Genomic DNA, 14,956 nt, shown 5'->3' with positions numbered 1-14,956 from the left:
TGGGATCAGCTGCTGGGTCACTTGGGGTGGACTCTCCCACCTTCCCCCCACAGGAGCTCTTAGTCATGAGCAGCCAAGGAGTGAGGAATGCAAATGAGCCTGCAGTGGCATTAATGAGCTCTATCAGCTCCCAAATAATCATCTGCCATTCATGTGATCTGCTCCAGCATCTGCTCTTCTGAATCTTCTGTGTCATCTGCAATAATGACAACAATTGGGGTAATCTGTAATAAATAGAGAATCATTAAAAGTGGGCTGGTTTAAGGTCCTCTGATGAATGCAAACTCTGGGCTGTGTCCTGTGGCTTCACCTGGGAATTAGGGACATTCTACATTTGTGTCCTTAATGGATTTTCCAGTTGGGAGTCGGGGCTGTGCTGTCCTAAGACATTTCCTAAAGCAGAGTTTTCATGCACCTGGATAAACATTTCCACTTTCCAACACATGTACACGAGGACTCCAAAATCCTCATCTCACCAAGAGCTGTGGTGCAGCTCAGGTTCCCAAATCTGCTCCCTCTTCACCCAATTCCCCGTCACTCCCGGAGGCAAGGAACCATTTTCTCTGTAAAAACAAAATCCACTTGGATTTTAATCTTTGGGGGTTTGTGAGTGTTTGTCTCCTTTAAGTTTTGTTGAATTTTATCAGCTTGTCCAATACTGAGGGAATATTTCAGTGCCACACTGTACATGCTGGATTTGGGAATAAATCCAGCATCAAAACCTTTCTGAGGCAAAAGGGAGCAACTGCTCTTGTTCATTTTCCTTTAGAGGAGCAGATTTTATCCTGGGTCTAAATTGTTGAGGCAAGGTTTAGATAGAGTGATAATATTTTATGAAATCAGCTGGAATCACTGGAAAATTACTTTGGTGACCTCGAGTTTCAGCTGTTGTTACTTCAAAGGCAGCTGGAGCTTGGGCTGGGAAGGACAGCCCCAAACACTGAAGAACTTTATAAATAGTCCCAATTTCTTGCAGCCAGGATGCAACGAAGAGTAAATAACTCAGAAGATGTCTTATGGCACTGTAAACATGTGGAATAGGATGGGTTGACTGAGTAAAGTCAGGAAAACTTTTGAAGCTGGTTTGAACCTTCCATGTGAAAGTTTCTCTTGGAATTTTTGGCAGAGTCTCTCAGGGTTTGTTTTTTAAGTCTTAAGCTCTACATGCCCAAGATTTACAAGGAAAGCTGTGATCCAATAGAAAATTCTTCTTTTTCCTTGCAGAAGCAGAAATGAAGACTTTTACCAGTACAGTGAGCCCAAAATTTGATCTCTGACAATTAAGGAGATCTGAACTGGAAAAGATGTTGGCAAATATTTGTCTTCAACATTTCTTGTCCACCAGATTGGACAATCTGTTCACAACTCAATCCCCCTGGGAGTATTCCTCCTACATTATGGACAGCTGAGTTTCTTGGCAGCTGGAAAGGGAACTTCAACTGCTCCCCAAGGTCTTTAATTCACCTGGTTGGGATGTGGTGTTCTGGCCTTAAAACTCTTGTGGCCTTATGGCCACTTCCTCCAGAAGAAGTCCTCTAATGTTTTTATTTATCAGGACCAGGGGTGACAAGAGAGAATCATGAGGGAATCAAGAGGGAGAAGATAAACCCCACTTGAAATTTTGGCATTTGGATCTCATTTCCAAACGTTTCCTAACTCGGTTCATCTCCTGTGTCAGTGCAGGGCAAGGCCACCAATCCGTCCTGCAGGCTGGGGACACTCTGCCACCCTCCTGCCTTGCTGTGGCCCTTGGGGACGTGATGGGGACAGTTTGTGGGTTAAGAGGGGAACTCTGCAGCTGCAGATAACGCTGGCCTGGTGCTCAGATCCCTGAAGGGGGAAGGATGGCACAGATGGGATTTGGGGGGAGCCAAGGGTGAGAGTTACTCCTGTTCCCTTCCCATCTTGACATCTTCTCCTGATGAAGTGTGAGCTCGTCCTTACATGGACCTACTCCCAGAAAAGAGGATGTTCCCCAAACCGTCCACTTTCCAAGCATTCAAGAGTGAAAAAGGCCTCAAGTCCATACTGATGAGCAGCTCTCACTTTCCCCCTGTACCCAGCACTGGTGAGGCCACACCTCAAATCCTGGGGTCACTTTTGGGCCCCTCATGACAAAGGACATGGAGGGGCTGGAGGATGTCCAGGGCAGGGAATGAGCTGGGAAGGGTCTGGAGCCCCAGGAAGGCTGAGGGAGCTGGAAAGGGGCTCAGAAGGAGAAAATGAGCTCAGGGGGACCCTGTGGCTCTGCACAACTCCCTGCCAGGAGGGGACAGCCGGGGGGATTTGGGATCTGCTCCCAGGGAACAGGGACAGAGGAGAGGGAATGGCCTCAGGCTGGGCCAGGGAGGTTTAGATTGGATATTTTTGGAAAATTTCTTCCTGGAAGGGTTGTCCAGGCCTGGCACAGCTGCCCAGGGCAGTGCTGAGTCCCCTTCTTGGCAGGATTTAAAAGTGTATGTAGCACTTGGGGACTTTGGGTAGTGGTGGCCTTGGCATTGGCAGTGCTGGGAGTGGTTGGGCTGGATGGTCTGAGAGAGATTTTCCAACCTAAACAATTGTGTGAGAAAATGAGAGCACAGAATGTCAGTAAGTGGGAAAAAGCCTCTAAAAAGGGGGCTGTTAAGTCACCTCTGCAGTGAGAGTCCATGTGTTCCATCACCATACAGAGCTGGAAAAGGAGCAGATGGCAAAACTTACCAAAAATGCAGTTGTTGCAAATCCCAGCACTGGAAAGGGGCTGCATTTCAGGGCATTGCTGTAGAGAAACACGAGACAAGGGCTCTGTCCTCGGTGATGCTTTAAGTTTTATCTCTCCTGTATCCCAGGTTCTGTGGTGCCCAGGGCTCAGCTCTGAGCTCACAGTCAGTGTCACTCAGCTCTGCACACAGCAGGGACACAAAACAAATCCTTCTCCTGCTGCACACCAAGGACAACTTTCAGCCCCAAAGCACAAACAAGGGTGAGCTGGAGGGAGGGACAAGAAGGATGGACCTCACAGCCTGGGGCTGGAATGGGACAATTCAACCCCAATGGACAAATGGACCAAAACTTATAAAAGTGTGAGACCTCGTGACTGGTCAGCCTTTTTTGTGCCCATTTTGTGCCCATTTTGGGTCCATTTTTGAGCCCATTTTGGGTCATTTTGTGTCCACCTTGGGTGGCACCTGGCCAGGCTCTTGTCCTGCCCAAGGTGAATCCTGGAGGCCTTTTAATAAATATTACTTTATTCTCCAGCTCTGTGCAGTCTCAGTACCTGCTCAGCCTTCCCAAGGCTTCAGGAGCGACTGGCAGCAGCTCCCTGAGGAAATGTCACCTCAGCTCCTGCTGGAGTGCCACCAGCACCAACCCTCCTGCACAAACACTGGGATTGAAAAACTGAAACTCCTCTTGTTCCTCACTTCCCTATTCTGTGTCAGCAATGACTTCAGCCCTGCAAACAGCACCAAAGCACCGCTGCAACTTACGGGTTTGGCTTATGCAACCCCCAAATATAAACTGAAATGTGAGATGGTTGAAGATCCCTCCTTGAAGTGTTCCAGGAGCCCAGCTCCCGAAATTGCGGGAGTGTTTCTGTAAGTGTCCATGTGCCTGGGCTGTACCAGGAAGGTGATGGAAGTCAGCCATGGCCTGGCTTTAGGAGAGTTTCTGGCAGGGGGAGTTGCTCTGCTGATGTCAGTGGGACGCTCACGTTGGGTTCAGGGAAAGAACAACCCATGGAGCATCTAAACTTGTGTTTACTGTTTGTGGGAGTCGCTGTAGCAACAGCAGATAGCACTCAGGGAGAGAATCCCAGGGCACTTCATCCCTGTCCTCTGCTCTGGAGCCAGGCTGGAGAGCTGGGGGTGGCCAGCCTGGATTAGATAAGCCTCTTGAGAGCCTCTTCCAATGCCTGAAGTGGCTCTGAGGGAGCTGGAGAGGGATTTGGGACAAGGGCACAGGGAATGGCTTCCCACTGCCAGAGAATGGAATTAGGTGGGAGATTGGGAAGGAATTGTTCCCTGTGAGGTGGGGAGGCCCTGGGATGGAATTCCCAGAGGAGCTGTGGCTGCCCTGGATCCCTGGAAGTGTCCAAGGCCAGGTGGGATGGGTTTGGAGCAGCCTGGGACAGTGGGAGATATCCCTGTCCATGGGTGGAACTGGATGGCATTTAAGGTCTCTTCCAACCCAAACCATTCTTTGGTATCCAAGAATATTAAATATGAAGAAAGCCAGAAAATATTTGTTATTTTAAGATCATTCCCACACACGAAGCTTTTAGATTGGTAGAAGAGCAACTCCTAATGGATTCTATATCTGGCTGTTATTTTGGGGTGGCTGCAGATCTGAAAATATTTCACGGGGGACTTGGAGCGTGTATTTTAATTCCACATGCTGGCTTTAAAAAAATTTAGCTTTAGGAGTGGGACTGTAGCCTCTGCTTTCCCAATTTATTTGTCAATAGCCCCAAGCTGATCAGAGAGAGCTGGTGCAGCTGCACAGAGCCCGGGAGGCTGGTTTGATAAGGGTTGGGGTTTCCGGGATGATGGGCTCAGACTGCGTCACTCAGGGACAGTTTTGAGTTTCTAAGAAGGGGTTGAACTGGGCTCTCTTCCTGCTGTGGGCAAGGCCAGTGACTCTTGTGTGTGATTCTGTGAAATGAGCGGGAATGTGGCGTCTGTGACATCCCTGGTGGCCGAGAAAAGGGAGCCCAGCTCAGCAGCACGTTCAGAAATGACTGCCCGGTGACCACGCAGGGCAGGCAGGAGGAGCTGCAAGGCACACGCCCATCAGGCATCGTTTCACCAGGCTTGAGAAAATGAGTGATAAAACAAGGTTTAGATGAGTCAAACCCCAAAGCACCAAGAAGAGCTGCACAGGGATGCAGGTGCTGCATCTCGCTGGGTGCCAAGACCAGAGGGAGCTGTGGGCAGGCTGGCCAGAGTCAGGAGAAAAGCAAAATCTTAAAGAAAATGTGAACGGTGCTTTTGAAAATCCACTTCTGCACTGGGACAACAGCAGAACTCACCGTTTTCCCCTTAAAATGATCCTTAGCATGAGCTGTTTGCTCTCACTTTATTGTGTTTTTTGCCATGAAATGATTTGAGTTGTCCTCAGTGGCCGTTTTCAAATACCCGAGTTTAGATCGTGAATCCCTTGGCGCCTCAGTGGTTTTGGTGTGAAGGTTTAGGCAGTGACAATGCTCGAGTTTTACATGAGTAAAATCATGGAGGGATCCCTCGCTCCTCAGGATTCCCTCAGGAAACCTCCCGGAATGAAGCAGCGAGGCAGAAACAGAGGGAAGGAGGGTCCTGATGCACCCTGCTAAAAATTCCTGAGAACACTGCGAATGTGTAAAATATTCACTCTTTATTTAGCTCATCTTCTGAAACCCCAAAATAAATATCAAATACTTACAGCCAAACCCTCTAAACCCTCGAGTTTCCTAATTCACCTCCATATCCTTAATATGTGAGAGCTTTGCTTGTTTGGGCTTTTTTTATCTCCTTTTATTACATAAAACTCAGATTACAGAGCCAAGGAATATCGTGCATATCAGCTGTGGGGAACGTGAGCCCTTCGAATCAAGGAGCAGATTTCTGTTCTTGGTCCTGCATTCCCTGATGGCTCTTTGCGAGGTGAAGATTGGAAGTGAAGTGACAGTGGCAGCGGGTCCTGCAGACCTGGGCAAGGCTGGAAATCCCCCAAAAGGCTAAAATTAGGGTCTGGTGTCAGAGTCCCTGTGACCTGTTCCTTCTCCTCCTCCAGGAATGCACACATGCCGTGGCTGTGCTTCCTGAGGGACTCTCAGAGCTGGAGAACACAGGACAAGAACAGGGTTTGATTTCAAACAGATGGGGTTTAGTCTGACTGAGATGAGTTTTACCTGTTCTCAGTTATATTTATTTTACCTGTGCTGGTTTATCAATCCAAACATTTTCTGCAAGAAGTGGATTGAGGGCTTCTGGTTCCAACCTAATTTACATGATGAAGTGGTTGAGAGGGAATACTTCATGGTAGAAGGGAAAATACACTGAGTACTGGTGTGTTTGGGCTATTTCAGCCTGCTTTTTGAGTATGCAGGAATGAGAGAACTTTCAATGTTTGGAGTGAGAGAACTTTCAATGTTTGGGAGGCTCTGTGAGCACAGAAAAAAAAAACCACCCCATTAACTTCCAGTGCCACAAAGATTGGGACTCACCAAATCTTTCAAACACAGCTATGCCAGGGATTGATTGCTTGAATTACCTTTGGCAGGGTTTATTTCTGTTTACTCTCCATCATTTAGTGGAAGGCCCCTATCCAGTGCTGCTTTATTGATGTGGTGAATGACAGAGAGGAAAGAGGCACCAGCACAGGGTGCAGCTCCTTCCCCTGGGGACACGAGGGACACGAGGTGGGGAGGGCAGGGGGACACGTCTGGAGCTCCTGAGTGTCTGAGCAATCCTGCCCTGGTGATGTCACTGCTTACCTGCCACTAGAAATGCTGAATCCATTAGCTCTGACAGATTTATGGGATGAGCATATGTCACCGGGATTATGAGAAGCAGTTACATTCATGGGGATTTTGATTCACTGTATCCGCTTGTGGAAACCTTAACTTTGTCACCGGAGCTGCTGGGGAGTGAGCGCCGTGTCCTGCTGGGGAGCTGAGCTCGGTGGGAGCAGGATGGTGGGTTGGGGTGTAGGGCCTGCTGGGGGGCACTGGGTGTGGGGCTGGGGGGACAAAGCCAGGAGAGCTGGGGAGCCTGGAGTGACAGGGAGAAGGGTCAGGAGTGACAGGGAGAAGGGTCAGGAGTGGGGAGCAGAGATGGGATTGGGGAGGAGGCCAGGACAGGGGAGAAGGGTCAGGAGTGGGGAGAAGGGTCAGGAGTGGGGAGCAGAGCTGTTGGAGTGGGGAGCAGGGTCAGGATTGGGGAGCAGGGCCAGGACTGGGGAGAAGGGCCAGGAGTGGGGAGCAGAACTGTTGGAGTGGGGAGCAGGGTCAGGAGTGGGGAGCAGGGCCAGGAGTGGGGAGCAGGGTCAGGATTGGGGAGCAGAGCTGTTGGAGTGGGGAGCAGGGCCAGGAGTGGGGAGCAGAGCTGTTGGAGTGGGGAGCAGGGCCAGGAGTGGGGAGCAGAGCTGTTGGAGTGGGGAATGGGAGCAGGCAGGGCTGGGGAGCTGAGCTGGTGGATGTGGAGAGCAGAAGTGTTGGGGAGCAGAAGCAGGCAGGGTTGGGGAGCAGGATGTTGGGAGCAGGGTTGTTGGGGAGCAGCTCTTGGGGAACAGGGCTGCTGGGCTGCAGGGCTGGTAAGGGGAAGAGTTTTTGGCTTCAGGGCTGTTGGGGAGCGGACTGAGGTTCAGGGCTGTTGGGGTTCAGGGCAGTTTGGGTTTAGGACTATTGGGGTTCAGGGCTGTTTGGGCTCAGGGCATTTGGGTTCAGGGCTGTTGGGGTTCAGGGCTGTTTTGGTTTAGGACTATTTGGGTTCAGAGCATTGGGGTTCAGGACAGTTTGTGTTCAGGGCTGTTTGGGTTCAGGGCTGTTGGGGTTAAGGGCATTGGGGTTCAGGGCTGTTGGGGTTCAGGGCAGTTGGGGTTTAGGGCTGTTGGGGTTCAGGGCAGTGGGGGTTCAGGGCATTGAGGTTCAGGGCTGTTTGGTTTAGGACTGTTGGGGTTCAGGGCTGTTGGGGTTAAGGGCATTGGGGTTCAGGCTGTTGGGGTTCAGGGCAGTTGGGGTTTAGGGCTGTTGGGGTTCAGGGCAGTTGGGGTTCAGGGCAGTTGGGGTTCAGGGCATTGGGGTTCAGGGCTGTTTGTGTTCAGGGCAGTTGGGATTCAGGCTGTTGGGAGCAGGGCAGTTGGGGTTCAGGCAGTTGGGGTTCAGGGCATTGGGGGTTCAGGGCTGTTGGGGTTCAGGGCTGTTGGGGTTCAGGGCTGTTGGGGTTCAGGGCATTGGGGTTCAGGGCTGTTGGGGTTCAGGGCAGTTGGGGAGCAGTCTCTGGCTGCTGCAGGGAGCGGGGCTGGCACAGGAGCAGGAGCAGCATCCCGCGGGCGGCGGGGGAGGCCGATGGGGCGGGGGGCCGCGATGACGCTCCCCGAGCCGCAGCCCTGCCCTGCCCTGGCCGGGGGCGCTCGGTTCGCCCCGAGCGGCGGGGGCAGGGCCGGGGCGGGCCGGGGCGGGGGCGGCAGCGGGGCCGGGCCGGGGCCGGCGGCGGGCGGGGACTCGCTGGCGGCGGCCGGGGCAGCGCAGCGGCGGCCGCGTGATGAGGGAGCGGAGCGGCACCTCCGGCAGCGCTGGCGGCGGCCCCGCCATGGAGAGGCGGCCGCAGCGCCAGCCCGACTACATGTCCGTGTGCCTCTTCGCAGAGGAGCCCTACCAGAAACTGGCCATGGAGACGCTGGAGGAGCTCGACTGGTGCCTGGATCAGCTGGAGACCATCCAAACCTACCGCTCCGTCAGCGAGATGGCATCCAACAAGGTGAGCCCACGTGCGGCACCGGGATGCGGGACGGGGATGCGGGACCGGGATGCGGGACCGGGATGCGGGACCGGGATGCGGACGGGACGGGAGGCGCGGGGCTCGGAGCCTGATCCCGACCCGTCCCCGCGGCTCTCCACGACAGCAGCTCCAAGTTAGTTCGGCGAAGGCGCGGCGGCTTTTCCCGCGGAGACGCGTCCAGGGAGAACTCGCGGCGGGTGATGTGGGGAGAGTGATCCGGGATGGATCGGGAGTGATCCGGGATGGAGCGGGGAGCGCGATCCGGGATGGAGCGGGGAGCGCGATCCGGGATGGAGCGGGGAGAGCGATCCGGGATGGAGCGGGGAGAGCGATCCGGGATGGATCGGGGAGAGTGATCCGGGATGGATCGGGGAGTGATCCAGGATGGAGCGGGGATGATCCGGGATGGAGCGGGGAGTGATCCGGGATAGTTTGGGTAGCACCATCAGGGAGTGTCGTGGAGCCCCCGGTCGCTGCCACAGGCTCATTTCCCGAGAATTAAAGAGGCTTCAATTAGCGCTGGTCCCTTCGAGCCGATTTGAGCAGGAACACTGTGCAAACGCCCGCGTGTAGCAAATCATCACGCCAGAAGTCAATTAACTTCATTGCTTAATAATAATAACGGCGAAGTGTAAACACCGTGAGGCCGGTATTTTACGGCTGTTTTGGCTTTTCGGTGACGTTTGCGTTTGGGTTGAAGGCGCTGGGCCGGCAGCACGTGGTGTGGGCAGGCAGGGATGGTGACAGGAATCAGCTCCGGGGCTGCTGCTCTGCCGAGCTTTCCCTGGCAGCGAAAGGGGACTTCTGAGTTTCTCTGCACAGGAAAAAAAAAAAAAAAAGCAGCGCTGAAATAAAGCAGGAAAAGTCCGTGGCGTTTAAAGTCAGGGGCAGGAGGAAAGCAGGGTGCCAGGTATCCTGACAGGCAGCAGAGAGCAGAACTCGAGTTCTGAGCGCTTGGGTGCAACTTTTGGGAGTTGAGGTGCTGCTCCAGGTGCTGAGCTCGGCACAGCCCTGGCACAGCTCCGGGCACAGCCCCGGGCACAGCCTGGCAGCTCCCAACCCGCCCCTGCACCTTCCAGGGCCCGCAGACAGCGCTTCCAGCCCCGCCGTGCCCTCTAGAATTGTCACCGATTCCCAACACGGTGCCCGTCGCATCCACGTCCTTGCCCAGTTGTGATGGTTTAAAACCCAGTTCTGCACCACCCCGATGTTGTTGTTACTTGGTTTTTGGTTGTTTCGGGATTTTTTTCCCCCTAATTGGAAATGACTGCAGTCAAGAGATGCTGAATCAGAAACTGAATTTATGGGAAAGGAGTTGAGCAAAGCAATCCCGTGTTGTTTCAGCTTCCTCTTCTGGTAGCCATTACCACGGTGTGCAGGGGCAAAGGAAGCAGTAAAAGTTTTATAGACCGAGCTTTACAGAAAGAAATAATATTTTTTTCGTTTGAGTTTGCTTTGAGAGAACCCTGGATGAAAGTTGAGAAGGATTCAGGCTGCACCTCCAGCGTGAGCACGACGCCTTCAGTTTGAGGTTAACTTTTTTCCTTCTTTTTTTTTTTTTTTTTTTTTTTTTTTTCCCTTCTGAATGACAAATCCGGCCTCGTGAAGGTGAAACTAAATTGCTTTTGTAGCACTTTAAAGCTGCGATTACTCGGGGGTGCAGATGGCTTGCAGCTGGCTCGAGCAAAAACTTCCTGAAACTTTGTTCTTTCATAACCCCTTTCTGAAACGTCTGCGCTTTTTTTGGTCAACTTCCAGTTTCACAGTTTTCAGCTGCGAAAGAGAAGCGTGAAATGGCCTCACACCTCGCTCGCCTTTGCCCTGGGCTGTAACTATTGCCACAAATCACGGCACGGTTTGGGTCGGAAAGTTCACCTGCCATGCCTGACGATACGGGGGATTTTTTTGGGGGGGTGTTTTGGTGGCGGATGATTTTCAGAGAGCGGGTCCGGCAGCGCTGGGTCTCTCCTGTGCCTTCAGGAGGAGGCTGCAGCCGCTCCGAGCATCCCCATCCCAAGCTCCAGCTCCGCTCCGAGGCTGCTCCATTTGTCACCGGCCAAACAGCAAAGCCGGCAGATGTTTTGAAAACAGGATGCTCGGGGCTGCGCGTTATTAAAGACCAAAAAAAAAGAAAAACGGAAAGAGAAACAGTCTAGATAGGAAGAAAGCAAATCGGCTCGGCATGCTCCCAAGCGCAGCAGCAGAATAAACACTGACCTATCTTCCTGACCTCGGCTCTCGCCAGTTCCTGGCCCCGCGCCACCCAAGCCAAACTACGTCATTTGAGCCTGATAGTAGGCATGGCACAGCTGTTGCAAGTGTGACTCGAATTTCCTGTCTCCTTCCTGACAGACGTAGTTTAGAAAACCCAGAGTTGCAACAACAGCGCGGAGAGAGGCAGAGAGAGAGAGGGAGGCTCTCGGCATCCCTGAGCGCTGCGGGATTCTCAGAGCGCTGCAGCAAAAAAAAAAAAACAAAAAAAAAAAAACACCTATAAAAAAAAACCCCAAAAATAAAAGGAGGCAAAGGAGGGGAGAAGAGCCATTGCGGGACGCAGCCGGGCTTTGAGCTGATGGGGGTTCGGAAGGCAGCGCTTAAAAACATGTGCGTATTTCTCGTTAAGGGCGGGAGCTGAGGGCAGGAGAGCCAGGGAAGGGAGCCTGCGGGGCTGTGCTGCCCTCGGCCACCCGGGGAGCCCGCAGTGCCACCCCCGAGAGGGGATGTGCTCCCCCTGATGCTGGCAGCCGTCCTGAAATCATTCCCTGCGCAAGGCTGTCTGCAGAACTAACCGTGCACAGCGCCCTTATCCTGTCCTGATTTAGAGTAAAAACTCAAAACCTGCGAAAATACCTGTTTGCAGCTGCCGTGCAGGGAGTTGGTTTCCTAACCCTGAATTTCTTTAACACTTCTGCTGGGAGCTGACAGGGCCCTGCGGCTTTGCACGCAACAAATAACCTGGAAGGAGCTCTGCAGGCACTGGGTGCTGCCTGAGGGAGCAAACCACACTTATTACATTATTGTACTCACGTATATATATAATCTTATTTTTCCTGCATTTATCACCCTGTCCAGCTTCCAGCTCAGGCAGCTGCTGTGTCAGAAGGCTCTGTGAGTCAGTGATGATAAAGGAGGGGGGAATTTCTGTCTTGGCATTAGGCAGCTGTCCTTAGCCTCACTTCGCTGCAGATGGGACCTGCTCTAGTCCCTAATTTGGGATCTGGGGCAGGATGTGCTCAGCGCATCCCCTGTATCAGAAGAAGGAGCAGGTCTTTTCCCAGCTGAAATGCTGGGAAATTGCAAGCTCCAGGTTTGTTATGGGGCCATCACATGATAAAATGGAGGGATGGAGAAAGATGCATTGTTTCCTGCAGAGCTGCCTGCACCTGCAGCAGCACCTTGGCCTCTCCTTAGCTGAGAGCAGGCTAATTCAGAGCTTTCTGCAGCCCGTGGAGTGGCAGAGAACAGAATTTGTGGTCTCTGGGGATATTCAAAGTTTAAATAGACAAGGGGTGTGAGTGGTGTCCTCTCACGACTTTGCAAACTCTCTTATCTCTACCCAACCTGTCCCTTGGAGGACTCTTCCTTGCAAAATCCGTAAACTCTCTTATGACAACTCTTAAAGACGTTTCTGTCATTCCCAAGTGCTGGATAACTCAAGCCTTGCCCAGCCAGCGGCCCGGGACAGCAGCACAAACCTCTCCGTGTTCCTCTCTCTCTCTTGCGAGCCGCAAAGATAAACACACCCGATTTCATTTTTGCTCGGATTCAAAGGGCATTTCGGTCAGAAGAGGCGGAGCGAGGCCGCACCTCGCTTTGGGGGGAGAGGGTGGTTCAATAAACATCTGGCCACCAAATGTAAACTGCCGGGGCCGCGCTGGAGGTCGCGGCCAAGTGCCAGCCGTGGATGTGCCGGGCGGCACAAGGTCCCGTCCGTCCCTGGGGCCAGCCCGGCAGCCCCCGGCCCTGTCCCCTCTCCTACGTGATGTTTCCCTTAAGTGGTGCCGAGCCTGTTTAGTCTTCCCCTGCCTTTGCGCTGGCACTTCCTTTGTTTAATCGCCGCACAAAGAAGAGGTTTGTTCGCTGCGGCAGCCGGCGGAACAAAGACACTTCCACGTCTCCTGTTTTTTCCAAGGCGGGATGAATCACTGAGCTCCGCGCACGGGGCCGGGTATTCCCGAGGATTTGCCTTGGGGAGGGGGAAAAGCGGCGCTCGGAGAGCCCCCGGCAGGGCCGGGAGAGGCTCGGGGCAGCTCCGGGCGCTCCCGCAGCGCCGCTCCCCGCAGCACATCGCGGCACATCGGAGCCGCTTTGACGTCGATCTTTAACCATTCCCTGGCCGCGCAGGCCGCCGCTGCCGAGCAGGACCCCGCGCCGTCGGCATGCTGCAGGAGGTAGGAGGTGTTTTCTGCCTCGGTTTTGGGGGATATTCCCCGCAGGCGGGTTGGGATGTGCCGTGTCGGGGATGTCCTTGTGCTAAAAGGACAGGGCACTGCGTTCCTCCGGCGCTGCGGAGCGGGGTTTGCACCAGAGGCGCCCGGAGGGGTGAGCAGGAGCTCCCCGAGAAAGCCGCTGGGTCAGGAGGGAACAGCTCCGGGTGCAAACCCCTCGGGATTTGGGGAGCTCGGGTCCCGTTCAGCTCCGGCGTCTGATCAGTCTGATCACCATCTAAACGGACTTTAGGGTGGCTGTCTCTGTGTCCGTCTCCCGTGCTTGTTCCCCTCTCGAGTCAGTCATTCTGGTGGATGTCAAATATGCCCTAAAAGCGGGGTGGAATATTGGGCCAGGCGTATTTAATAATGTAATGTTTGTCCTTGAGAGCCCTCTGGGCCGTCAGGTCCGATATCTTGGTTAAAGTGCCTCAGATGTTTTAAAAATTGAAATGCTGGAAAGCTGCAAGCATTGGCTGTGGGATGTGCGGGGACAGGATTAGGAGGCGGTGTCACCATCTGGGAATACCCTCCTGGAGCAAAGGGATTTGGGGTGCTGGATGCTCTCCTGTCTTCTGGGATGTTGTGGAAAGTGTGTAGGAAAAACCCATCCAAAGAGGATCCCCTGGCCATTTCTGGTGCAGAGATCAAGGCTTTGGTGGTGGAATTTTGGTTCAAGTCCTTCTCCCCAGGAGCTGTCACCCATCCTCCAGGCCACAACGCTGCCCAGGACCTTCCAGCGTGTCCTTTAACCAATTCTGGTTTTCCTGGGATGTGATGGGTTTTAAAAGTTCTGCATTCTCAGACTTTTACGTTATAACACGTCAGGGTGGGGCTTAAATAAATAATAGCTCAAAGGCAGGTTCAAAATGAATCATGAGCTGAGGGCAGCACTGGAGAGTGACTAAACGTGGGCAGCAGGGACCTCTCTGGAGTGAGGGAAAACTGGTGACATCCCAGAGGAGCAGCATCACCTGGGATGAAGGAGCTGAGGAGGATTTCAGGGCAATCCTGATCCTCCTCCTGGTTTGAAGGAGTGATTTTGGGGACAGCCTGACTCCAAACTCCTCGTTTGTCCCCCGCTTGTGTTCCGCGGGGCTGAGCCAAATATTTGCATGGAGCGAAATGAATTGAAAAGATGTTGAGTTATCAAAGGCAGGGAAGGTTGTGGAGATGGTTTGGGCTGGAGATTCACCCTCGGAGCTGTGAGAGGGAGAGATTCCCCCGATTAAAGCCCGGCTTAAAGCAAACAAACCAGAAGTGCCTCTCACCTTGCTGCTGGTTTAAGCACAGCTGGGCCAACGGCAGCAGGAGGATTCTGAGGAGCATTTGCCTATCTCTGTGTGAGAAGGAGTTTTCATTTAATTTTATCTCCATTAATTAGTGCCTTCTCTATGGGTTTGATGCTTGCATTAGGCTCATTTTCATTTTGGCACCACCAGCTGCCGTGTTTTTGGGGGGATGCTGGGCCACGCCAACTTCTTCCCTGGATTTTCACTGCCCTCTTCCCAGGATTCCCTCTTTATCCCGTGTTTTCTGAAGAAAACAAACTTCTGTTGATTCAAAGTTGCCAGATTTTTTAAAATTTTTTTTCCGACACGGGCATCTTGGAAAAGTCTTCTCAGGGCACAAAGTTATTTGAATTTTCTGAAGCCTGTTCTCCTACTCAGGTAAACCCCAGCTGGATTTGCCTAAATGATGACTGCAGAGCTTGATTCTAATTTAAATTAGATTTAAATTGCTGCTTCATACGATTAACAAAACCCCGTGTTTAATTGCATTGCTCTCTTGTTAAATGACAAATGCTCCGTTTAGTTGTTATTTTGGGTTGGTTTTTTTTTTGTTTTTTTTTTCTGATCGAGGATCTAATCCAGGTTATTCCAGCCCAAATTCCCGGCATCTCCTGGCTCCCCAGAGGCTGTGTGAGCACAAGGGAGGCTCTGGGGTTTGTGGGCTCTCCTGACGCAGTGGCTCGGCTTCCTCTGGCACCGAGGCTGTGGTTTGCAAGGGTGTGACTGGCACAAGATTTGGGGCTGAGATCTGCAGCTCCTGCAGCACTCTCTGCTCTCGGGG

At 52.9% G+C, this 14,956-nt stretch overlaps 1 protein-coding gene and 1 long non-coding RNA gene across 2 annotated transcripts in view; both read left to right on the top strand.

Annotated features, from left to right (window-relative positions):
- The window catches only part of PDE4B (phosphodiesterase 4B), an 89,094-nt gene that overhangs the window by 51,943 nt on the left and 22,195 nt on the right, over positions 1-14,956 (top strand). The window contains 1 exon segment of the mRNA XM_066325332.1: positions 8,323-8,435. Within this exon segment, the coding sequence (XP_066181429.1) occupies positions 8,323-8,435 (113 nt within the window).
- LOC136365061 (uncharacterized) lies at positions 8,530-10,592 on the top strand. Its single transcript, XR_010744266.1, has 2 exons — positions 8,530-8,688; positions 8,784-10,592. It is a non-coding gene; the product is annotated as an uncharacterized lncRNA (long non-coding RNA).

This window comes from Sylvia atricapilla, chromosome 9 (assembly GCF_009819655.1).
Source record: "Sylvia atricapilla isolate bSylAtr1 chromosome 9, bSylAtr1.pri, whole genome shotgun sequence".
Lineage (NCBI taxonomy): Eukaryota > Metazoa > Chordata > Aves > Passeriformes > Sylviidae > Sylvia > Sylvia atricapilla.
The sequence above is the reverse complement of the archived record's forward strand: the minus strand, read 5'-3'. Positions and strand labels throughout refer to the sequence as shown.